Source organism: Triturus cristatus, chromosome 3_1 (assembly GCF_964204655.1).
Source record: "Triturus cristatus chromosome 3_1, aTriCri1.1, whole genome shotgun sequence".
Classification (NCBI taxonomy): Eukaryota; Metazoa; Chordata; class Amphibia; order Caudata; family Salamandridae; genus Triturus; species Triturus cristatus.
The window spans coordinates 1,035,528,354-1,035,553,616 of NC_140583.1; the positions used below are offsets into that span (position 1 = coordinate 1,035,528,354).

At 45.1% G+C, this 25,263-nt stretch overlaps 1 protein-coding gene across 6 annotated transcripts in view; it reads right to left on the bottom strand.

The window, feature by feature from the left end:
* The window catches only part of RAB3GAP1 (RAB3 GTPase activating protein catalytic subunit 1), a 673,051-nt gene that overhangs the window by 477,300 nt on the left and 170,488 nt on the right, over nt 1-25,263 (bottom strand). For 2 of the 6 annotated variants that reach the window (XM_085645770.1, XM_085645768.1), the window contains exons 1-3: nt 16,271-16,364; nt 16,098-16,153; nt 9,651-9,726 (exon numbers count right to left, since the gene is read on the bottom strand). In XM_085645770.1, coding sequence (XP_085501896.1) covers nt 9,651-9,726; nt 16,098-16,153; nt 16,271-16,288 — 150 coding nt within the window. In that variant the 5' untranslated portion in view covers nt 16,289-16,364. Of the gene's footprint in view, nt 1-9,650; nt 9,727-15,997; nt 16,154-16,270; nt 16,365-25,263 lie in introns of those variants that run through there. The other 4 variants (XM_085645769.1, XM_085645771.1, XM_085645773.1 and 1 more) reach the window with 3 other exon arrangements.

The following is a 25,263-nucleotide window of genomic DNA, read 5'->3' on the forward strand; positions in this document are numbered from 1 at the left end:
GATATATGCTGTCCACTAGTTCTAGTGGGCACCTTGTATCAGTCCAAACAACCCCTAATTGGTTATAGGTTAAAGACAACCTTTATTGAAAGCTATCCTAGTGGTAGCTATGGCGAGCAGCCTTCAGGCTAAGTCTTGAAGGAATGTAAAGCAGCTTGTTTTACCAGTCTATAATCTCTTGAATCACTAAATGAAAGATATCCACATCAGGTATATATATAAAATATATGTATTTATTACTAAATACACCCTCTTAGTCTCTTTATGAGACTAGAGGTCAAAACACATAAGTTACACTTCAATAACCACAGTAAAATAGCACCAATACACGTCAGGCCCTAGGGGCGAGCCAAACCATACACTAAAATAGTGGTATAAGAACCACGGCTTAACTAGACACAAGGCCTAGAGCCTGTAGAATCACGGGGACCCCAAGGAACCACCCAAGGTAGTGACACAGGGGACCCACGGGGGCCGTGTGCAGTGTGTGAACACAGCCGCGAGCTCCCGTTAGCTTCTATGGGGAAAGTCGCGGTTACATTTTTAAAGATTAGGGACACTTAGAAATGAGTCAGGACCAAACCCTTTTGGACTTAGGAAGTTCTAGGGCTAGCACCCACGGGAGCACCAGAGTACTCGTGTTACCTCACCCAGGGAAGCCGGGTGCATAGGTGTCTTTTGGTGTCGGGTCGCGTCATCGATTTCAATGGGAGCTGGTGAAGTGCTGCTGCCGTGAAGATGCGAAGTGTCCGAAGAGATCCAAGCCTGGATCGAAGATGAGGAGAACCTGAAAGCAGAGGGGACAGAGTCTGGGTCACTTGCCAGTGACCAGGAAGGCGATGAGCAGAAGCCCACCAATGTCAGGTGATTTCAGGTGAAGGAGGTGAAGCTTGACTCTTCAGCCACGAGGACCAGGAGGCGTCGAGGACGACCAGGATCTGGATTCGAGCTAACCCACGAAGGATGTCGAGTGCTGCAGCGTCGGTGCCCGGATTAAACACAACAAGCCTTGGCAACAGCAACCCATGCAGAAAGAGAAGAAATGCTTCGCTGCAGACCAGCAAGGTCTGAGGGACTCACCACTTGGTTGGGTGTCAGGGCACGTCTGGAGCAACCAGGAAAGCCCAAGGAAATACAAAGTTACCCCCTCAGGGACCCACCAGTCAACGGACCAGAGATCACAAAGGGACTCGAGACGAAACACAAAACGGCGGCCCACGGGTCACTCGGGATGACCAGGCCGACAATCTTCGGTGGATTCAGAGCTCGAGGTGGGGGCTACAAGTCAGCCCAAGCATGACTTCAACAGACATCGAGAAGTCAATGCACTTGCAGAAATGCACGGTGACCAGGATTTCCGGTCCACGCTACTCACAAGGGCTGTGGGTCTCAGCTTTGCTGGGGACTCGGGTCAGTCTCTGAGATGTCTGGGAATTCTCTTCCTGGGCTGCAAATACTTCGGAGTCCAGCGGAAGCTTCGATAATGCTGACCGGCAAATTGCTTCGTTGGTGCCTGCCAAGCAGGGGAGTCACTCCTTGACCCCAAGGGAGATTTCCTCAGTCCTCTGGTCTTGAGCAGAGCGTCGAAGGTCCAGGATTCAGCTTCAGAGTTTCATCCAGGGTAATCTAAAGTCCTAACGACAGGGGTCCTATACTTATACTAAGGTAGGGGGTTGGACATACTCCGGGGACCCACCTATGGGAGAGTTTGGAAAGAGGGGTGGCTACACCCATTTCCTTTGTCCAGTTTCGTGCCAGAGCAGGGGCTGGAAGCCCCTGAACCGGTTTGAGCTGGACTATGCACAGGGACACCAAATGTGTCCCCAGTGCAGGAAATCAAAGCACTCAGAGAGTGCTCTTACCCAGCCCCAATACACATAAGCCTGTCTGGGAGGTGGTTACACCACCCTGTGACAGGAAACCTATTGTCTAGGCCTCCCCAGCCGGAGTTTCTGTCAGCAGCAGGAGGCCAGACCCGTGTCTGTGGCTGCAGCATCCATTTTGTGATGCCAGGGCTCTATTAAGTTTCTACCGGGTATACCAGTGCTGTCATGTCTCTCCCTCTAGAAGGGTGAGATCATACTCCCACACCAGTTACTGGTGTGGGGGTATGATTCCAAGGTGTTTGACACCAAACACGACATGTTTCCGTGCAGCCAGTCCAAAGTTAGCATTTATCGTTTGGTTATTATGCACTTAAGAGTATATGGTCAGGCTGCACTACCAACAGCATCAGAGAAGGGTCTCCGAACGCTGCAGAGGGGTTATGCTCATGCAGGGGCACCCTCTCACATAGGAACCAAGCACTCTGCCTTCAGGATTGATAAGGCCTGCCATAGGAGTGACTTATAGGTTTATATGTTGGTATATGGTGAAATATAGTGAACCTATTTCTCAGTAAGGGGTGCATGCACCACCTTACCCAGGCTGCAGTAGCAGACCTGTGGTGTCATTTTGGGTGGCTTTCTAGGGGTGGCATAATACATGCTTCAGCCCCTGGTAGGCCTCTGGAGTACCTATGCCCTGGGTACATAGTATATCATATACTAGGGGCTTACAAGGGCACCTCAGATCCAATCTGTAATGTACCTAAAGTACATGGAATCATTTTAGACTAAAGTCGAAAAACAGTGAAACACCAGCAAAAAGTGGGGGTAAACATGTGAAGCAGATCCTACTCTCCTACACCAACTAACCAGGAATTGAGAAGGGGGAGGGGGGTGGACCTTTATATAGCTGTTTAAAAAGTCACATATGCCAGTAGGGGCTATCCCTGAAAATTACACAAGATTTGGGGCCCGGTGGATCACTTACTATGGGCGTGATTGTTTTGATGGTGTTGCGGACCCACTGCTTGATTCTCTGACAACTTTAAATCATGATATTCCCTTCGGTCGAGTGGCCCACGCATGACTACAGCACAGTTAGGGAAGGGTGTTGTACTGATGTCTGTACAAAATGTACTGTTTTCTCTTCAATGTGCTGCTTTGCATGCATGGACTCGCCGTTGTCTGCATCTCTATGTAGCAAGTTAGTCTCCTCCATACTACTGCTATTGTATGTATTTTCAAGTGGTTGACATGAATTGCTCGATGCACACAATGACAAAACATGCTCTTTCAACCATGTAGAGTCTACAGAAGCTCTGGCTGCCACCTGCTTGCCGCCTGACTTCCCTGGAGGGACTTGTGGTCCCAGGGATCACCAATGCGATCCAGCAGAGACTAGGGAAGGAGCCTCCTAAGGCATGTATAGCGCCACCACTTTTCCTGCAGGGTGCGCGCAGGCTGCGCCCGTGCCCGTTGCCCAGAAGAGGCTGGGCTAGGGCACCCGTCTTAGCATGACGGTCCAAGGGACCTCCGAATGTACTGCATCTTGTTTGTTTCTCTCCTCCATGCTCCTTTTATGATCTAAGATGGTAAAGACAAGACAAAGGTGTCAGCAGCCACTAAATCCAGAGCTACCTCCTCTACTTTGGATGGCTATATTAGAAAGGCAGTGGGAGCTCTAGACAAGGAGACTGCCCATGCAGACCAATGGATATCCATTACCATGGTACAGACACTTGGGCCAATGACATCCCTTGAGCGCCTTCCAGCCACTGGTAACGTGCATTCACAGAGCCACACTTCAGATATAATACCTGTGCCACCCCTGCACACTCTGTGTACAAACCCCTCCCTACTTTTGAATCATGATGGTGCACAGGATAACAGTACTTTGCTTAGATCCGCAGGGCTCAGCATTATCACCCACGCTGTTCAATATCTATCGGACTACATTGGCGAAACTTATCAGAAAGCATGGGTTCCAGATAGTTTCCTATGCCGATGACTCTCAGCTCATAATTTCCGCCGCCAAGCAATCCAAGGACATCGCTTTTAAATTCCATAGTTGTCTGTCGGAAATTATGAGCTGGATGCAGCAAAGTTTTCTCAAGATTAACACCGAGAAAACTGAAATTATGGAGTTTGGTCATGGAAGTCCCCTGTGGAACAGATGTTGGTGGCCAGCAGGGGCTGGGGAGTGTCCCTGCCCCGTGCCCAAAGTAAGAAATCTACTTGAGCACTCTTTTGTCTGATGCAGAGGTAAGCAAAATAACCAACTTTCATGGCCATCCCACTTTCTAAAAGATTTGAATGTCTGGGCTCATTACAGGAGAGTTATTAACTTTACATTGATATTGATATCGTACCTTCTGATAATGGGGGCTGGGGATGGCTATGTCTAATGATCAGCGCTCTAACCCTCTTGTCATTGGCCCCAAGTGTCCATCTAATCCAGCAGTTTCCATTTCCACCTTACGACTTACACCAAGAACGATCCTACCTTTCTGCCCTGATGCACTCTATCAATCTGATCCTTCTGTAGCACACAATCATTCTGTTTTAGGGAGAAATTTAATTTTGCCACATGGAATGTGAGTGGGCTGTGAAGCAAGTTCAACTCCCCTGACTGGCGCAAACTCAACCTATACTCAGATATAATATGTATTCAGGAGACCTGGTGTATGCCGTCTACATTCGTTGAGGGGTTCACATCGTTCTTCCGGGATGCCACACCATCTCCCGCGGGTGGGCCAATTTATTATATGCCACCACTAAAAGGATAACAACTGTTTTAACCTATACCCAACTATTTTGGTTATCATTGCAAAATGGACTGCATTTAGATCCATTTTTATAACAAAGTATGTTTATTCATCCCGCAGCTCAGTTGTGCATGCACTAGATATGGGGTTGGACATTTGTATACAACCAATCTGTTCTAAATTCATTATCCCTGGCTATGTGATTTTAATATCCAGAAATGTTCCCTTTCGGCGAAACCGGTTTGTGGTGTGACCAACGCTATGGGGGACTGATTACACACTTCCACCATAAGGACTATGGAAAAGCCTTAAATTCCCGATCTTTAAATATGATCTTTTCTCTGAGAGAATAGCTGTGATGATACTAGTGATTTGATCCCCTCCTTTATTGGCAGAGATGCACACACAACCATCCATAATGTTTTGCTCACTGCCTCTGCAACTTATTTGGTCTGCACTATTAATGTTATCCCTACTCCAGTGAGTGATCACAATCCTATAGATTTAACTTTGGCAATCCAGGCCCATAGCACCCAAAGCACTATGTGGGTATCCAATATCACCCCTGTTAGGCCTAATGGCATTAGGATCAAATGGGCTGGGGGTGGATCCAAGTAAGGTTCTGCGGGATTGACTAACCATGACACCTGATGAAATAGGCTATTGTTTAGATAATTAGGTTAACCACGAGGAGCTTCTAAATGCCTTTGGTCAAATCACTAGATCCCTCAGCTCATTATTGTTAAGACGCCCTAGAACTAGCAATACAGGGAAACAAGTGTGGCTTAACCATTCGTGTACTCAAGCATCTAAACCTTTATGGGAGGCCCTGAATGAACTCCCCAGGGATTTGGCAAAAATTAAGCAATTGTGCAAAAAACTATGTATTTGCTAGCAGGAAAAGGGTATTACAAGAAGAAGCATGAGCTAATCTAACTAAGGCGTATGAGACAAAAGGCATTGTTCTTTTTTGGAAAAATGTGAATGCCCCCTTTTTAAAGGAAGCGTTCATGTCCGAACTTAACTCTTTAGTTTCTTTTGAAACACGAGTCCCTCGTTTTAGGGATGTTTGTGATTCATATATGATGGATACCCCACCTGATAGTAGCACATGAGATCTGCTCAAATCACAGGCCCCCTTGTTCATAACTTTGGAGGAGGTCCTCCTTGCTATTAACACAAGTGCTGGGGTAAAGGCGCCAGGCCCTATTGGTGTGCCAGTAGATGCAGTTAAAGCCTCAATGGAGTTATGAGGACCCATTTTGACCGCGGTACTGAATGAAGCCGTGGTGAGTACATTTCCCCTGCCTTTGGCTGTGCCGATCATATCCCAATTTTTTTTTAAAGGGAATGAATCGCACCCCAAGTGTTACTGCCCTATCTCCTTCCTTGATACGTCAGCTAAATTGATGGGCAAGGTTCTCCTAGAGAGACTGGAAGATTGGGCAGAGTGTAACTCAATTACCTCTGATGCACAATTTGGGTTCAGGAGAGGCCAGGGAAAAGTGGAACAATGTAGAAGTCTTGAATAACTTATTGGGAAATATACTAAGTAGAGCCTAGTTCCCTCCATCTTGGTTTCGCTGCACTCATCAGTGCTTTCGATTTGGTTGATCATGTGTTACTCTGGTCTACATTGATTACCCAGTGTGCCCCTAAGAATATAATTAATTTTGTTGCACACCTCTATGGAATTTTATCTGGTACGGTGCATTATGGCCCCAATGGGGAATGGTCCCCTTGTTTAAAATCAAGAGGGGAATTAGACAGGGTTGCTTACTGCTCCTTTTTTCACTCTGTATTTACGGGCCATATGGCTCCCTTCAGACTGTGCAGACCGATGCTCCCGTAGTTGGTAGGCGCCCAGTACCAATGTTATTGTACGCCGATGATGCTGTTCTCTTATCTAGGACACCTGTCGGCTTACAAAAATTGATGGATGCTTTTGGGCACTTCATAGACTCCAGGAATATGAAAATTAACAAGGCAAAAACCTTTACTATGGTGTGTGGGAAAGTGCAGAAACACAAGACCTTCAATATTTTTGTCACTGGAAACACTTGCAGTAGAGGGGCCGGCACAAAGAGGCTGCAGGCGATGTTGGGAAGTCCACAGTTAGCAAACCCAAGGTGAGTTTTTTGGATCTGGGGAGTCTGGGGACGTTGCTGGCACCATTGGCCCACTTCTACTCTGGCTATGGGGCATGGGGGCAGTGTGCTTTCCGGTATCTGGTTTTTAGCGGTCCGGAGTCCTCGCAGCTCTTCAGGGGTTGCCTGCAGGATGCAGGGGAGCAGCTCCGCTACTCCACGGGAATTCCTGGGTCTTGGGTGAAAGCTGGAAGTCCTCCCAGGCTTTTGGGGGCACTGCAGCTCAAAAACGATTCGTCTTTGGCACAATTTTCAAGGACAGTAGGCAGACCAGGAGGGTTGGCACCAAGTCAGTTGCTGGTCTTCTGTTCTTGTGACTCTTCTGTGTCCATCGTCGTCTTTCAGGTCTGCAGGATCCGACTTCCTGGTGCCGGGGGCTACCCATAACACTAGATTTAGGGGCGCTAGGGGAGTACAAGGTAATAGTCAATGGGCTACTTACTCCTGGGGTCACTACGCCCTCCATATGATCACTTCCTGTTGGAAGTGGGCATAACCTGTCCCAGAGTTCCTATTTCTGCCATCATTAAGATGGCAGACTTAATTTTCGTGAGCAAATCAGGTTGCCCACCTTGGGGGCGAACTAGCTTGAGGGTGGACACGCCTCTATAACTACTAATTTTCCCATCTATCCAGGGGCCAAATGGGAGGTACGCCAGATTTGCATACAAAAGGCGGCGGGCTCTTTGAAGCTCCCTGCCTTGGAATGCTAATGTACAGGTCATCCTGCTGGAGGGGGTGCCCTCTGGGTGCATGCATTAATAAATCAATCATTGAAATCAGTGTGGGTTTATTAATACATGAGGTTTGAAACCAAACACCCTTGGTTTCAGTTAAGCCATCATGTAGCTGGAAAAATTCGTTTTAACCAGTGTCCAGCACATGTACTTAAATGGCTTCCCTGGTCACTTGCACTGGAAGTAATGGAACTTGATAGCAGAGGGGCATATCTGCACATGCAGCTATATCCACACGTATAGTATAGTGCACCCTTCCTTAGGGCTGTTAGGCCTGCTGTACTTCCCATACTGCGTGCAGTGTCTGCAGGCATGACACACAGGGATGTGTGCCATGTTGTTTTTTCACATTTGTGTGCACCAAGACACGCAGCCTGCAATGGCAGTCTGCATGAGTTAGTTGAGAGGTCCCTTAGGGTGACAATACATGCTGCAGCCCTTAGGGACCCTCTTTAATACTCGTGCCCTAAGTAGCTGAGGTACCATTTACTCTAGACTTACATGGGTGCCAGAGGCATTGCCAATTGGGGGAACAATTGTACAGTTTTTGGGAAAGAGATCTGGCACAAGGGGCCTGGATTGGAGGTACGCAGTGCGCTTTGTGTCAAAATTTCAGCAAAACGTGGGGTGACCATGTCAAAAAGGGGCACTTTCCTACATCAGTTGATGTGCTTTTTTATTTGACAGGACCTGCATTATTTCTTGGGCCCTTTAAGGGATTGCTGTATTTGGCTTATTTTTGGGCTATCGGGTTGAGTGGAACAAAAAATGGTGTTGTACCAATTACTGGGCTGTGACCGAGATCCACTAAGGGAATTTCCTCTCAGAATATCTGATACTTGGGTATCTGAGTTAGTGTCCAAATGAACAAACTTTATGGTCACAGACACGATGCATATGGGTATAAAACCAGTGGAAGACTGAAGTAAATTTCGGATGTCAATAATTGTTGATGGAAAGAATTTACCTTGCCAAGACAATCCACCTTCCTTTTTGTGTTCCAAGTCATGCAAGGGATATTCAAAAACGTTTCTTTAAATATTAGTACATGTGATTATCTTCCTTTTACTGGCACAAAGACACAGTTGAAGCACTGCTGTACATATTGGCACTTCCATCTACAGGGAATGGGCTTGCTGAATCCAATAATGAAACTGATTATCAGGTGGAGGTTTTACAGCCTCTTGTGGATTGGTTTTGACCTGATCAGCTGGCGGGTTAAAATTGCTCAAAGAAGACTAGCACTACCTGTGTCTCCCAGCATTGTGAGAAAAGTGTGTGTCCCTACAAAGCCTGGTATGCATAATCCACAGGGTATGGAGGAATGCATCCCCTACTGGAGGTGGCTGTATTTTGTATGCATCAGAGTCCATTAAGTGACAATCTGATCTTCATAGGAGAAAACCACATCCCATGTTGTGGGACGACTGGTGGTGATGGGCCAATTGTTTCCGTAAGGTTGCTTTATTAGCTGTGATATTTTTAAGGTTCAATATGCGTACTGTGGGGAGAGTTTCCTGCAGTTTGCACCCCTTGCTGCAGAGATCTGATGCATTTGGGCTTCTAGAAGACGTGCAGGCCTGACATGGCAAATACATCTTTGTTATCGTTGACAGCAGGGTGGGGGGGAAGTTATCAACACACTGTATAGTGAAATTAGGTGATACATAGTAGGTTACATTACTGGTGGGAAACTAATTTGGCAGACAACTCTCAGGTGCTGAATAGTATAGAGCATTTGAGCACTTCATATATACTACCCACAAGTGCAAATGAAATATAAATACCTCAAGGAAAATGGGTAAATATTAAGAGGATGGTAGCAAATTAATGTGTGCTGACTGTCTGGGTGTACAGGCCCATATGTCCAGCATAGCTACCTTGAGTCCTGAAGCAAAGACACAGATCTACCATCCCACACATCCCTTGACAGATGCTGCCTTGACTGCTAGAGCAATAGTTGAGTTTAGGTGTGATACACTGCGTTTCTTCTGTTCATGGTATGCAAGTTTAATAAACACTCAATAAAAACACTTGTAGATATAATTTCCCTACATAAACTAATCTGCTGCACTGAGTACCAACAATGATTACCATAGATTCCTGTTAATTTTACAAACTTTATATCTTGTATACTGTTACATGTGGTGTTTAATGAGGCAAACAAACTCATACCTTCTCTGGACATTTCCTTGGAGAGTTTCCAATCAATTTCCAATCATTCAAAACCTCTTCAACTTTCGAGATGAATCTGAAAAAAATTGTGCATCCTGCAATCATTGTTCGTGCAACCGCAAAAATATTTATTTGCATCGTCACCACACTATTGCCCAAAAATCACCCAGTGTCCTGTGTTCTCACACATAAAGCTGCCTGAAGAGAAGTACAAGATGGCTTACTTGAATGATTGATTCTTACAGTAAAAAACACAAACGTGCGACACCTTTTAGAACATGCGAATAAAGAGCACTGCTAAGATTTTCTCTAGCTAGTTATCTCATAGCATAAAAAGAAAAAAAATATGTCATTTTTGGTTTAGGATTATTGCTATTGATTGGCCACTTTGGCGAAAGAAGAAAATTATAAAAGACCTTGCCCTTAAGTTACTGGATTACTGGAAAACTCAATTAGTTCAAGTGCGGTAAAGCAGTATAACAAAGTCCTGAACAGATGTCATTATCAGAAGGCCACAGTATACTCTAAGCAACAAGTGAGCTGTTTTGCTCCCATTAGTTGGTCAAATACTACCGTATGGAAACTATAGGACAAAAAAATACAGCGAACTCTACGTTTCCACCTGCACAGTTCTAAGCATATGACAGCCCAGAGATATTGTCCACTAAATACTACTAGAAAGTATTCTATCGTTCTTGATACCTGAGATAAATTTTTCATGGAACTCATCTTTCGGAAATTGGCAAACCTACTTTTTATTTCGAATCTCTTATTGAAACAGTCAATGCAAACTAGAAATGTTATTCTCAACATATATTTTGACAAACAACAATAGAACATACAGGTGAAGTTGAAGTGAATGCTTACAAAATAACAAGTTTCTGTTTTGTATGCAAATATAGAATACAGTGGGGAGTGCGTGTGAACTTCACAAACCAGTTGACCTTAAGCTTGCTTTACAGAGATAAGGAGGAATCAGTAACATGCAAAAAGCTGAAATCATTTTAATGTATGGTGTGGAGAAAGCAGATCAGGTTGTGGTTTCTGAGGCTCAGTGTCTCTTGTAGCTTTACCACAAGTAAGCTCTTGACGGAGAGAAACATGTTGGATTTTCAACAGTATATATGACTGGTGTTGCTAGCTCTATAACTAGTAAATACAATTATTTTAACAAATCCAGAGATATTGGCATTTTGTGTTGTCTTTTGTCGAATCCTAAAACAATTTCCTCATTTCTTAAGTAAAAGCTCTGGAACCATCTACGGTAGCTGGGTTTATTTCGCTTGTGAACGGGCTGCTGCTTTTGGAGCCAAGTCAATGGTACACTGATGTGACATTATGCAGAGTTGTCAAGCTTTAGTTTGAAATGGTCTGTTCGCTATGTCAATGTGCTTGATTACTTAGTTCTTTCATCCCCGGAAGCCTGTGATGAGTTAGCTTTCACTGTGCCTGTTTCCAATCTGACAATACAAGATTTTGTGGGGCAGCCTTTACAGTGCTGGCTTTATTTCCCTACCTGCTTGATGTCTACTAATGATATGCTACGTGGCATGGATCTCGCTTCATAAGAAGATTGGTGGTGCATGCAGCACAGCAGAAGAACCAGTAGGCAGAGTATGAGGAGATGAATGAAGGTAAACCAGAATAGGAGGAAGAAGTTGTGGGTGGGCCAGAATACGAGGAAGTAGATGTGAGTGTCCTAGAGGAGGAGATGGCCTAAGTGACCTTAAGGTGGGGCCACAGGAGGAGAAAGGGGAGTGCAAGTGGACCATGGGAGTAGGAGGGTAGGCCCAAGTTTGCTGATTTTCTATTGCCTGCTCTAAAAAGCTCACCACTCATTCCATCCATTGTTGATAACAGCTGAAAGGTAATCAGTTAACTTTTGCAGAGAGTCAGACGTGTATTTGCACCCCATTTGAAGTACTTTTAAAAATTCTGATTTTGGGTAACCTCAACAAACTGTAAACACTATGCAGCAGGTGTTGGACTTTTGATTAATTAAATTTTTTTAGATTTTAATCTACCAGTATGTAATGAAATAAATACATTGCAGATTAGGCCAATCCAAGTTGGCCTCCTACCTGCTATTATAATCTAAATAACAACAGACCTCTGGGCGAGAGGCACGTATGTGGCACGCCCCTCAACTATTGTTCATGCATTATTTGGTGTTGCTGTGTAACACTGAAGATTAGCAATGCAGATTATGGCTCTGTTGTAGTGGTGGTAATTCAGTGCCACAACACTGTTTGCACTTCTTTGATAGCAAAGGATGCACTGCCTTCACATTGCTTTTCTGGTAGGAACATGCTCAACTAATAATGGGCACTGTCCTGCTCGATAAGATCTGGGCATTAAATATTGGGAATACACCAAGAGATGTTAGTAAAGTAACACTAATTAAAAAGTGTGCTGTTATCACAATATTTTGAACAAAAGTACAAAAAAGTAAAGAAATCTGAGGACGGGTAGATGCAAATAGCTCACTCCCTGTACTGCAGGGTTTACCTAATTTATTATTGTATCAAGAACAACAGATTTTTGCTGGTGATGATTTAGGAGTAGTAATTTAGCATGGCCATGTAAGTAGTGGGAAATGGAGAAATCTGAGGCAATCTAATTATAGTGTTTATGTTTAGCATCCCTCAAATTTAGTGGTCTAGAGCTGCACTCTCCAGACATGCTGTAACAGAAAAAACGTGCGCTTCCCAACAGTACACTGGGCTAGATGCCAGGCGATATAACTATTGCATGCATAAGCCAGATCTTTTTCGTCAGTACTAGCGGTGGCAGTGGCCAATCTTTTACTGGCACTGCAGAAAATATGTAAAAATCAGCAAAGGCATTTTTCCCTTTTGAAATATACACAATAAAGGCAAACAATAAATCACTTCGAAAATATTTCAGAAAAACCCGATTATTCATAATGGATTAAAGCAAACAGAGGTGTAATAGTCATGCAAAACAAGCACTGGAAAAACCTACAGGTCTGGCACTGGCTGCCAACTTTTGGCCTTGCCAATGTTTTTTAATAGTTTTTGTAAAACTGCACAAGTGGATATGAGAGAGAGAGAATGTGTGTGTGTGAGCGCACATATTGCAAGAGTAAAATACCATCACTTAAAGAGAGGTAAACCATTGGCTGAAGTGCGTTGATCCTGTGCTGTATGCTGGGGTGGGTGGAACAAAAATGTGAATGGCACACTGACAGACTAATGGAAGAAAAAAGCTGTCTGAACACCCCCATAAAAAAGTATATTGTACGTAACTGTATTAAAATATCTTGACTAACGCTTGGGGCAAAATGCATTGGTAAAGCCAACTGGTATGGCATGCCCCGGTGCAATGTTTTTTTTTTTTTTAGCATGCATGTGCCACAAAATAAAATCAACATCAAGATGTAGCCACTTAAACATCAGCACCATATGCTCATAATAAAATTGTTTAAATTAAAAAACATTTGTTGGGGTGGCCACTCGGAGATTTTCATTCCAATATCGAGGCTTTCAGTTGTGCCATGTATTTTATTATTTATCAAGGAAACAAGGATAACGCACCAATAAACCAAGCACTCAAATTGCAGGCAACTACAATGTTACGGCATCAATTAAACACTATTACAGCAACTTTAAAAATTAAACTAAAACAATCACCATCTAACTGTGCACTCAAAGTACAGGCAACATAAACAGCGTTATTAAAAATGAATATATATAAAAAAATTCAATAAAGCACACTTTGAATCAGCTTTATCATTGAAGACAAAATCTGGCATAGACAGATGTGAACGATGTGCTCTGACTTTGTGTAGGCCCTTGTGAAGGAAGTCAATTGATTCAGTATGCTTTGGGAGGGGGGGGGGGGGGGGGGGGTGGAGGGTAGAAAAATGTCAATGACAATTTAAGAGACCAATGGACGAAGGCCACTGGCCAAAAGCTCTTCTTTGTATGTATATTATCTATGATTCTCTTTTTTAAATCAAGTCTGGCGAGACAGCTTAAGCTGCTTCAAATATTTTCTCAGCAATTTATATTTAGGTGGATAAAATTGTAAGTGGTAGAAAGCTAAAATAAACCTATGTTTTGCTTCCAAGCTTGGAGTCTCTCGCTTACATTAGGAACGTTCAATGCAAGTATCCCATGTCAAGCCCTCACTTTTACCTGGGTTTTTTAAGCCAGCAGAACCATGCGGAAAAGTCTGATCTCATACTAACAATGCATACAATTTCCACATTGCAACGTGGTATTCCCGGGTCTCACAACTAATAAGTAGAGCAGCAGGGATGTGGAATTCCTAGAGCCCAATGCCCAGGACATATTATTTGGGGTCACGGGCAACATGTTTTCATGAGTATATTGTCCTTGGGACAACTAGGCCCAACCCCCTGCAGCACAAACCCTTTGGCTGCCAGTTTGCAGTACCACATTATGGATCAGGGAAGGGCACTGTCTGCAGTTAAGGTAATATTTTTGTCCATATGTTAATGCTGTTCAAACTTGTATTATTAATTGAAGCCTTTATTATTAGGGTGAGCGCTCTAAGTAAATGTTGTAAGCTCTGACTGCACTACTGACAATGGTTCCAACATAAAAATGTGTACACACATTTTCAAAGTTTATCAATATGAGCCTATGTATAATGCTCCCAGAATGCTCACTGATTTGATGCGGATATTTGCAGAAGCTTGAAAGCAGGATTGATGATTCTTTTCTTTCAAAATAAAATGTTCATAAAAAATGAAAGCAGTTAAAAAAACATTTCGCAAAACTACTGTAAAATTTCAGGTACCAGCTCTTTGCAGCATCATTTAGTAACATGTGTTGATGCATGCTAGTATTTCCCAAAAATATTCATAATGGAAAATCAGTGTAACTAGTTTCAATAAGATTATAGTAAACAAAAATAAACAAGCATTTGCAAAGCCAGTAGGTCTGAAATTGGTGGTCAGCTTTTCAGTTTTGTCAATGTGCGACTTGTTTTGGTATAGTTTTTGTAAAACCTTATTGGTGTGGGAGCTGCTGGGCCCTCACCCTTATAGAAAACATTAGCAAAAGCAAATATTGTTTTTGGTCTCAAAAATGCACACTAGCACAGTGGTTACTGGCACTGAACATAACTATTTTGTGTGCTGATATGCCCCATGTGAAAAAGCAGAATGCTGTCACTCACAGTGAAGCAGAGAGAGGGAGAGAGAGAGACACACAGACAGACAGAATTTGAATAAACGCAAAAGGTCATGGCTAACGCCAGACTAAATTAGGGGCCCAATTATTAAAGAAAGTCTCAAAAGTGCACCCATGGTATATGTCCTTGTGTTAAGTGCAGCTATATGGCTTTTGTGAATTCCGAAGAATTTACAGTAGTAGGACAAGAAATAGTACTAGAAAATATTTGTAAACTGCATTTTAGCATGAGCAAATTTGCATGTGTAGATTTGCTCATGGGAAAATCTGAGTGTTTGCAAGTTCACTTTCCCACCAACCACTTTTTCTGCAACTCAGAAAGAAAGTTTACGTCTGCCATTGTCAGGGGTGAATTTCCAACATTTCTCAGTATGGGAAAAGATTAGAGAAGAGTTATTGAAAATACTTAAAACATGCACGTTAGTAGGTTTGTCCAGAATCAAAAGTTCATTCTAACCCTGTAACTATTGCTCACCACTACTTTCACCACCAGTATGTAGAGCTGCAGAAAAGTGGCAACATAAGGGGATAGCAAGTATTCAAAACCAACTATGGTATGAGCCCTGGCATAATCAGAGTGGTTATATCAGAGCTTTTATATAATGAGATTGTTGCCATAATGTGTCAACCCACTACATGGCACCAAAGGGTCTAGTGGATTTTATCACAGGACAAGTAATTTTATGAAGCAACCTGCCCCATGGAGAAGTAGTTATTTTATAAAATTCCACACCCCTGAGAGCATACGTGCCAACACATCCAATTCTGGTATGAGATCCAATTTGTTAACAAAAAAAATGAATGCATTTAGCATGCATCTGCTTCAATAGCAGCCAATTAGAAAAATACATTTCCAGGATTTTGTTTTCAAAATCTCCTACTTCCTTTTGTAAAATGTTGACATGCATGAAGTAGGGACAACCAGGATCTGAGATACATATGTCAAGGATACCTCATGGATTTTACTTTTACATATCATTTTTATCAGGCAGCGTTTGTACAATTGATTCAATTCAAACGAACCATGACTACAACTCACAGAATTCACTATTTAAATACAAAACCCACAACAGGAAAAGTTATGCCTCGATAACAAGGGTAATCGTAAGCAGCCTTGACACGCTGCAGAGCTCAGCAGCAGGATAACCTTCCTCGGAGACGTACGTTATTTAATAGTTTGGCTGAGCCGCCCTTCCCTAATACACAACGTTACAAGTGGGCTACTGCGCTTTGCACTGGACGATGTGGAAATCCGGGATCCTACCTCTCCCACTCTGAGGCTGTGGTGAAGTCCGTGATCTCGAAAACATCCGATTCGGGCTGTGAGGAAAGCAAAACACACACCACTTACTATTGAAATCAAAGAGAAAGCCAGCCATGTATGTTAATACAGACGAAGAATAGCCACAAACACAGCAACCGGGTATAACAACTCACATCACTGTCAGCCGCCATCTTGGAAAGTCAGCTGTGTACACTGCGAGTGCGCAGTGCATGGTGGGTACCGGGAAGCGGCTTCTGTGAGGGCTGCGCTGCTCTGCAAAGCGTCATAGGAGGATGATATACTCAAGGTGTTTAATTAATGTGTGTCAACTGTCCCGTGTAAGGCGAAGAGGATTATCATCGAAACTCTTTATTTGTTGATTTCTGGTCTTTGTAGTTTTGCATATCTTATTTTTAAAAAAGTATGTCTGGTCTATACTCGGTGTGTTTGTATTTTACCGTTACCGGTTTAATGGCATCAGTACTTCAGCTCTACAACCCTGTCGACCATCATCATTTTTTACCCAGCTGGTCGCGTTGCCTATTTCTGATTTCCAATTGACATTCCGTGCTTATTTACTAAATGATAGCTCTGGCTGTTGTGTCTTCTTCTGAGCTTTATCCTGTATATCTTAATCTGTGTTTTCTACTCGCCCCTAAAATATTCACATGCTAACAGACGAGAATACGAATCAAGATTAGATGTGGAAGGGGGTGGGGTACTACTCGGAGCGCCGTTCCAAATTGTACAGACCTGCCAAGTACCACGCTTCAGGGGTTAGACTAACGCATCACCACTCTAAATGCATTAGTCATTCCCTGACACCTTTATGAATCCTTATAGGTACTCCAAAAAGCAGGCTCGCCCAGTGTGCTGAATGTGTGCACTGCAGCTTTTGCCTGTGAAGCAATTTAGCTTGCCATGAGCCTGGGAAACCAGTTGTTCTGGTGACTGGGGCAGTTGAATACACTGTTTCAATCCTAAAAAAAGTGCGCTCTTCTGGTGGCCCCGCCCAGTTTCTCAGAGACACAGTGGGTCATCATCAGGTGCGCACGGTCAGTTAAGTTAAGTCCAGTCCATGAGGTGGTTCTTCGTCTGCAAGGCAAGCACACAGGAATAAAAGGACTGTCTTACATGCAGGGGGTCCATTGAGCGTGGAAAAGACGTGAGGGAGAAGCGATGTGACTGGAATCTGAGTATTCAGATATTTAGTGTTACTGACTGCAAGCAGCCAGCCAGAGTGAGACACTCATGAGCGATGAGACGAAAGCTTTGTGTGACTCTCCGGACACAGCTTTGAACTGCTGCCTGCTGCAGCCTGTCGCCCCCTCCCAGTCCGACCAAGGCGCAACACGACGCTCACCCAGGCACTTGTGCAGTAATCAGGTGAGACAGGTACTCTGCCCTGTGTTCATTTGATCCCTAGACTCTGCAACGTGTCTAACTGTATTAGGGCACAATAAAGAAAAATGTCATGGTGTGAGGCATGCTTTTACGATCATTTCTTTATTTTTTATCTTTTAGGCTGTCAAAATCCTTTGTGTTACATGATTAATGATGCAGTCTCTGTTTTAGGCTCTTTCCTGTCTCTGTTTGGGGCACTCGTGTAATTGTAATCTTACACTACGTGGGAGACATAAAAAGATTTCTCTGTTTGGGAAAACTGAATTGAGTGGATTTTAACGGCATTGTTCGGCGTCCGGGGACATGACCTGTGCCTTGCTGGTAAAGCATTATTGTAATCCATGTTCTTGTGGTTATAAGCAGACTGCAGATGCTCATTCAGTGAGGGCTTCTGCTGCTCTTGGCCTCCCATTCCACTTGTGGAAGGGCCCGTATGTTGAGAGCATCACCCTAATCTCTCATTGCACTTCAGTGCACAGGCCCTACCCGATGCTGTGGTCTCCACAATTTTATCACAGGCACAAGCTTCTCGTTGCACAAACATGATTTCTCCTTTACACATCAAGCACCGGAAGTCAGTTTCCTTCTCTCCTGCTTTCTTGTCTTTTCACTTTCACATTGAAAGGAGCAATTCTCTTCATGCTCTGGGGAATAGTGACTTAGGCATTATAGTGCTAGGGGTTGCAGCTTGCGATCTGAACACATGTTGAGTATGCACATTGTTTTAAAATTGTATTACACACAATACAAGAGAGGCTGCTGCAAAATGTGCAGACATTTAGTGTTCATTCTAAAGCAAGTGCTAACTTCCATTTCAGGGATTTCATAGTACTTTCAAGATATTTTAGAGATTTTCATTGATCAAAAAGGGTGTAATTTGTGATACTTATTGCTTTCCATGGACTTCGTTGCTTAGCTTTACTTGTGACAAAGTGTAACTCTAAGTGTCACACATTCGGCAGTCGAACGTCACTCATAAGTGCACTGAAAACTTGGTAGCAATTACTTTACAAAACCAAGTTTCATATATTTTGTTAAAAGACAGCTCTTCCTTAATGGTTAATGCTGACCTCAAGTTGCCTCACGGTGAAATAGAAGAAGTGATCTTCAGCAATGTGAAGGGAGAACAAGCATTGGTAAATGCAATAGGTTTCACCTATGTGATTAATAGTAAGCTGTTTTTTGTTGTTAGTTGTAGCTTGGTGAGCAGTTGTGCAATACAAGTTACTGAAACTCAGTTAAAGTGTAATGACTTGTTTATTGAGAAAGGCAATATAGTATGCTGTTACTGATGGTACTATAAAGCGGGGAGATTAGATAAATCAAGGAGGACAAAGAAAAAAACATGTACCCAATGCAAATTCTATTGACTCTGCAACCCCAAAATACAATCTTAAATAAAAAGCAACCTCCAGGTCAAACATACAGTTCCTACACCCAACCCTGGAGAAATAAGAAATTCACTAGCCATTCAAAGAAACAGCACAGAAAACTCCCAAGAAGTACAAGCAGCAGCTGAGTAAAAGCCAACATCAAATACAAAGCTCAAAATTTAAAAAAGTCTTGAGACCGCCAGACTCAAGGTGGCGCAGGAGTGGCTGTCCACTGTTTTGCCGATTACGACTTTGTAAGTCGTATCGGCAGTGGACCGCAGGCTGCACCAGGGAACAGTCGTTCCCTGGCGGTGGCGCAGGAGCACCACAACGTTGTATGCTGAGCAGGGACTGGCCCAGTCATGAAAACGCTGGCGGTCCAGAAACAAAGGGGGCCCTACATGGCCCCAGCTTCCCCCCACCACCATTGGGAAACATTCAGGGGCACAACATGTCTGTATTTCCCCCAGTTCCAGCACGGCATGGACGTCACCGTCCATGCGTGCTGGAACTTTTTGCATGTTCCCATTGCAGTGCCTGTTTTCAAGACACCGCCATGGGAAAGGCCAAAGGACATCCAACCGTATTACGAGTTGTACTTTTACAACTCGTAATACAGCCGGCGGTCTATGCGCGGGTTTGGCACAGCGAAACTGGCGTTGAGCCAGCGCTGTTGTGCCAAACTCGTAATCAGGCCCTTAGACTCTCCACTGCCACTTTAAGCATATGCATTGTCATTTCAGCCCAATATAGTTATTTTAAATCTATCTGCTCAAAAAGATGGTAGCAATAGGGGGCTTCAATGGTGTACATGTAGCCACACAGGTCTCCATGCATATTTTGTGTACATTGCCAGATCCAGGTGGCAGACCCACAAGTAGTTGCCATGTGTTCTTGAATTCTTTTCAGGTCTGGGTTGCCTTCTGAGTGTCTCTGTTTTCTCTCTTATCTCATTCCGCTTTCCTCGCATCAATTACTGTTCCCACATATCATTGCGGTAGGGGGTGGAAGGGTTCATCAATCCAGTTGGATCTGGAGTACAAGGTTATACTGCACTCCGATTGGCTACCCCACATTACTTTCCAACCTGAGCGATGGATTTTCATAGTACCCAATGCCAGATATTTGGTAACTGTAATACGGGCAGTGCAGACGGCGAGTCGTCCGGGCCCTTCAAGATGGCGGCGTCCAAATTCCAAGGGGAGGAAGGTAGCGGTCTAGTCTTCCAGGACGGCGTGGATCTTACGTGGCGCGCCAGGACAAGAGAGGCGGAGAAGGCGAGGATTGGGGAGGAAGAAGGAGGAGCGGAGAAGGAGTCGGAGAGGACGTTGGAAAGTGAAGGAGTGGCAGATCGAGGAGCAGCACCTGTGGGAGACTCGTGTCCAGGACGGCGTCGGAGGAGCATCAGAGAGGAAGAATCGAAGGGCCGAGGGGCCTCAGCCGACACTGCTCTCGTGTCCAGTCGTCCCTCGGAGAAACAGGACACAGAGACACCCCACGCTACAGTCCTGGAGGACTGTAGCTTCAGGTCAGTGCCTTTCCTGACTTATTTCAAACGGTGGGCTGGGAGGGGAAAAGCAGGGAGGACACCCGAAGCAGGGCACTAATCAGGACCGTCCTGTCCCTCACAATTCCCCCGCCCTCACAAACCGTGGTGGTAGTATAGGCAGGTGGAGGGTCACCCACTCACCATTAAGAAGTATAAGTCCTGTTACTGACGGGAGGTTGTTTTGTGTTTCTTTTGTTTCCCGGGGATGCCACACCAAATCAGAGAACCCCTACCGAAGCTGATGTGAAGCGGTTTAAAGAAGAGGGACCTGAGGAAGCAGCCACCGGACCTGTTACGTCGTTACATATAATTTTCTGGACTGTTGCCCTGCAACCCTGACTGGGTATCTCGGTTACCACTATCCGGACCTTGTCTATAAGTTCAATAAAAACACAGCCACCTAACCCCTATACGCGTCCTCAATTACACCGTTACCTACCATAAAGAAGAGGGTCAGTTGTAGGTCCTGGGAGGGTGACAAACTTACAGTGGTGTCAGAAGTGGGATAGTCATCTGAGGCTTAAAGATGACCCAACCCGTGACCCTACAGGACATCATCACCCAGCTAGCTGAGGGACAGCGACATTTGCAAATAGTCTTGGAACAACAAAACCAAAACGCCCAGAAGGAAAGGGAGTCATTCCATAAGGCTATGACCGAACAGGCATCGCTACTAACCAACAACCAACAGGTACAAGACACAGCCATACTGAGACTCACGGATGTGATAGCCAACACACGGGTGAACCCACATGTCCCTGGGAGCGTGCTACAGAAATTCCAAGAGGGAGAAGACCCTGATTATTTCTTTACGAACTTTGAAAGAGTAGCTACCACCGCTGCTTGGCCCCCGGAGAGGTGGGGTCAGTACATCGCCCCGCTACTGTCAGGGGAATTACAGGCCGCCTACCAAGCTGCCAACCCCGCTGGCGTCACCCCCTACCAGGACATCAAGAAGGCCATTTTGGAACGACTGGGGTGTGACCACGAATATTATAGAGCCAGGTTTCGCAAGGAAAAATGGGCGGCCGGAGACAATCCCAGAGCCTTGTTCTATCGCATCAAAGACTTAGGGACCCGCTGGCTTCAACCCAGTACGACCTCAGTGGAGGAGGTGGTGGAGAAAGTGTTCTTAGAACAATACTTGGAAGCCCTACCATATAGTACTAGAGCTTGGGTGAAACAGCATCCGGGTCTGACCCAACAGACAGCCATTGAATTAGCTTGTGCATACCATAGATCTCCGGACTTCAAAGCCCAACCAGCAAGAGTCCCAATGTCCTCTCTCAAACCTCTTCTACAGAAGACCCTTGTCCGTATCAAAACCAATTCCCAAACTACTCCCAAAACCAACTCCGGCCCTCCTGGAGCCACAGTGTTTCCGTTGCGCTGAGTGGGGACACATAGCTCGGAATTGCCCCTTAAACACCGATAACACAGAGCCCATGGTGGTCGGGTGGTCCCGAGGAAGGGTGTTAGTGACAGGAAACAATAGACAGAGGTATAAGAAAGCTGTCAGGATAAATGGGAGACCTATTGACGCATTATTGGACACAGGTTGTCACCATACCATCATAGACAAAGGGGTACTTCCGGGGGCAAAAGAGTGTGAGGGGGGGACGGTATTAGTATCATGTGTACATGGCGATGTCAGGTCCTATCCCTTAGCTGAAGTCGTAATAGAGATAGATGGATACCCACAAGTGAGAAAGGTGGGGATAGTACCGGGACTACCTGAAAAAGTTTTGTTAGGCACCGACTTTCCCCGCTTTCATGAGTATTTAACTGGACTCATGCCGTCAGGGGATGAGGTAGATTGGCTACAAGAGGCCCCGTTCTGTACTGAACCCATAACCAGGCCCCAAGACAGGGAAAAGAAGTCCCGTAGCGAGAAACGAAGGGATAGAGAACACTACGCGCAGGACTGTCCTAGTGTGTCTTCACGTATGCTTTCTTTCCCAGACGATGGCAATACTCCCGCCCGCAGCTTTCGAACGGCCCAGAAAGATGACAGCACCTTGTTACAAGCCTGGAAACAAGTTCAGGAAGTTGACCCCAACAAGGTAGGCCCTTATTTCTTTGTAAAGAAAGGTCTCCTGTACAGGGCCGTTAGTGGTCCCGGACGGAGGTCAGAACAATTGCTTATTCCGATAGCGTTCAGAGAACAGGCCCTACAGCTAGCTCATAACCAAATGGGAAGGGGGCACTATGGCCAAGAACATATATTGAAATACCTATTGGAAAGGTTTTATTGGCCAGGAGTGTATCGGGAGACCGCCCGATACTGTACAGCTTGTCCCAAGTGCCAAGTGGTCAATCCTTCGAAGGACCGAAAGGTACCTCTGTGTCCTTTACCCATCATTGACATTCCCTTCCAGAGTGTAGGCATGGATTTAGTGGGTCCCCTAATAAAGTCAGCCAGGGGACATCAGTACATTTTAGTCTTGGTGGACTACGCTACTCGTTACCCCGAGGCTATTCCCCTCTCCAGCATGACCACGGTAGCCGTAGCCCAGGCTATGATCTCTTTCTTCTCCCGAGTAGGTTTCCCCTTAGAACTCTTAACAGATCAGGGAACCCCTTTCCTGGCTAAATTAATGAAAGAGATTTGTAAAATACTAGGAGTACGCCAAATCCGAACCTCAGTGTATCACCCCCAGACGGATGGTCTGGTGGAAAGGTATAACCGAACCATCAGGACCATCCTGAAGAAGCTAATAGGGGACACAGGAAAAGACTGGGACCGTAAGTTGCCTCTGGTACTCTTTGCCATCAGAACCCACGAACAAAAGTCCACTGGATTCAGTCCTTTCGAACTCCTGTTTGGACGTACTCCTCGCACTTTATTAGACATGGCTGCGGAACAGTGAGCTGAAGAGGAGGACGAAGGGAAACCCCTTTTAGGTTATATCAATACACTGAAGGAAACCCTAGCGACTTTGTGGGACACGGTTCATCAAAATATGGAGAAAGCCCAGGCTAACCAAAAGGAACAGTATGACCGTACCAGCAGAATGAAGGAGTTGAAAGTAGGAGATAAAGTATTGATTCTGTTGCCCTCTTCGGAAAAGAAACTGTTGGCAACGTGGCAAGGGCCATATACCGTGACCCAGAGGGTCACTCCGGTCTCTTATCGAATAGCTGTACCCCACACCAATAGTCAAGGGCAGACATACCACATAAATCTATTGAAGAAGTGGGAGGAGAGAGAGACCTGTAACGGGGATGGGGGTGGGATACGGCCTGTGTGCCAAGTAACCCTCAATAAACCCGTGGATATATGCATGAAAAGCGAGGAAAGACCCCAGTTGGGATCCAGGCTATCCCCCGAACAAAGGGTACAAGTACACGATCTGTTGAATCAATACCCAGGGTTAAGTTCGGGGAATCCCGGCCGTACCTCAATAGTAGCACATGACATTATTACCCAAGAAGGAATAGTAGTGAACCTCAAACCATATAGGATACCACAGGCTAGGAGAGGGGCTGTAGAAGCAGAGGTAGAATCCATGCTCAAGGCCGACATAATTGAACCGTCTCACAGTCCCTGGCGTTCACCCATTGTGTTAGTGCCCAAACCGGACGGAAGTCTTAGTTTTTGCATTGACTTTCGCCAGGTGAACGCCCACTCCAAGTTCGACAACTACCCAATGCCCAGGGTGGACGAATTAATTGAAAGGTTAGGAGAGGCTAGAGTCATGTCAACCATCGACTTGACAAAAGGATATTGGCAAATTCCTTTGACAAAGGCAGCCAAGGAAAAAACAGCGTTTTCCACCCCATCCGGACTATATCAATTTAAGGTGATGCCGTTTGGACTCCACGGGGCACCCGCAACGTTCCAAAGACTTATGGACGTTCTGTTAAAGGCACACCAGAACTATGCTATTGCCTACTTAGACGACATAGTGGTGTATAGTCCCGATTGGGATACACACTTAGCGCATCTTAACCACATCTTCAAAACCTTGAGGCAAGCTGGTCTTACTCTAAATCCAAAGAAAACCACCCTTGGAACACACCAAATAGAATATCTGGGTTACACAATCAGGGACGGTACGCTTCTACCTCAACACAATAAACTTGAGGCTATCCAGAAGATTCTCCGTCCTTCTACCAAGAAAGACGTTCGAGCTTTTCTGGGGCTCGTGGGGTATTATCGCAGATTTTTTCCACAGTTTTCCGAGCTGGCTAGCCCCCTCACGGACCTGCTTAGGCACACAACTACAAAGATCAATGAAGACGGGGGAAGAGGCAAGACGACAGTTTCAGTTCCCTAAAGACCGCCCTGTGTAGCGCCCCTGTTTTGGCCTATCCGGACTTCAATAAATCCTTTGTACTGCAAACAGACGCCTCAGATAGAGGGCTAGGGGCTGTACTATCTCAACCTGATACCCAAGGGCTTCTACGACCTGTGTTATTCCTGAGTCGGAAACTGTTGCCCAGGGAAATCCGATATGCCACCATGGAGAAGGAATGCTTAGCCATTAAGTGGGCTATAGAATCCCTGCAATATTATCTGTCGGGGAGACATTTCTTTCTGCTCACAGACCATGCACCCTTGACCTGGTTAGCCACGAATAAGGACACCAACGCCAACATTCTGAGATGGTTCTTAGCACTGCAACCTTTTTCGTTTCAGACTATACACATTCCGGGGAGATTGCAAGGCAATGCGGACTACCTCTCCCGCTTTCCTGTATCTGAATGGCCCGATCGTCCATCCCGAGGAGAAAGGCAGTGTAATACGGGCAGTGCGGACGGCGAGTCGTCTGGGCCCTTCAAGATGGCGGTGTCCGAATTCCAAGGGGAGGAAGGTAGCGGTCTAGTCTTCCAGGAC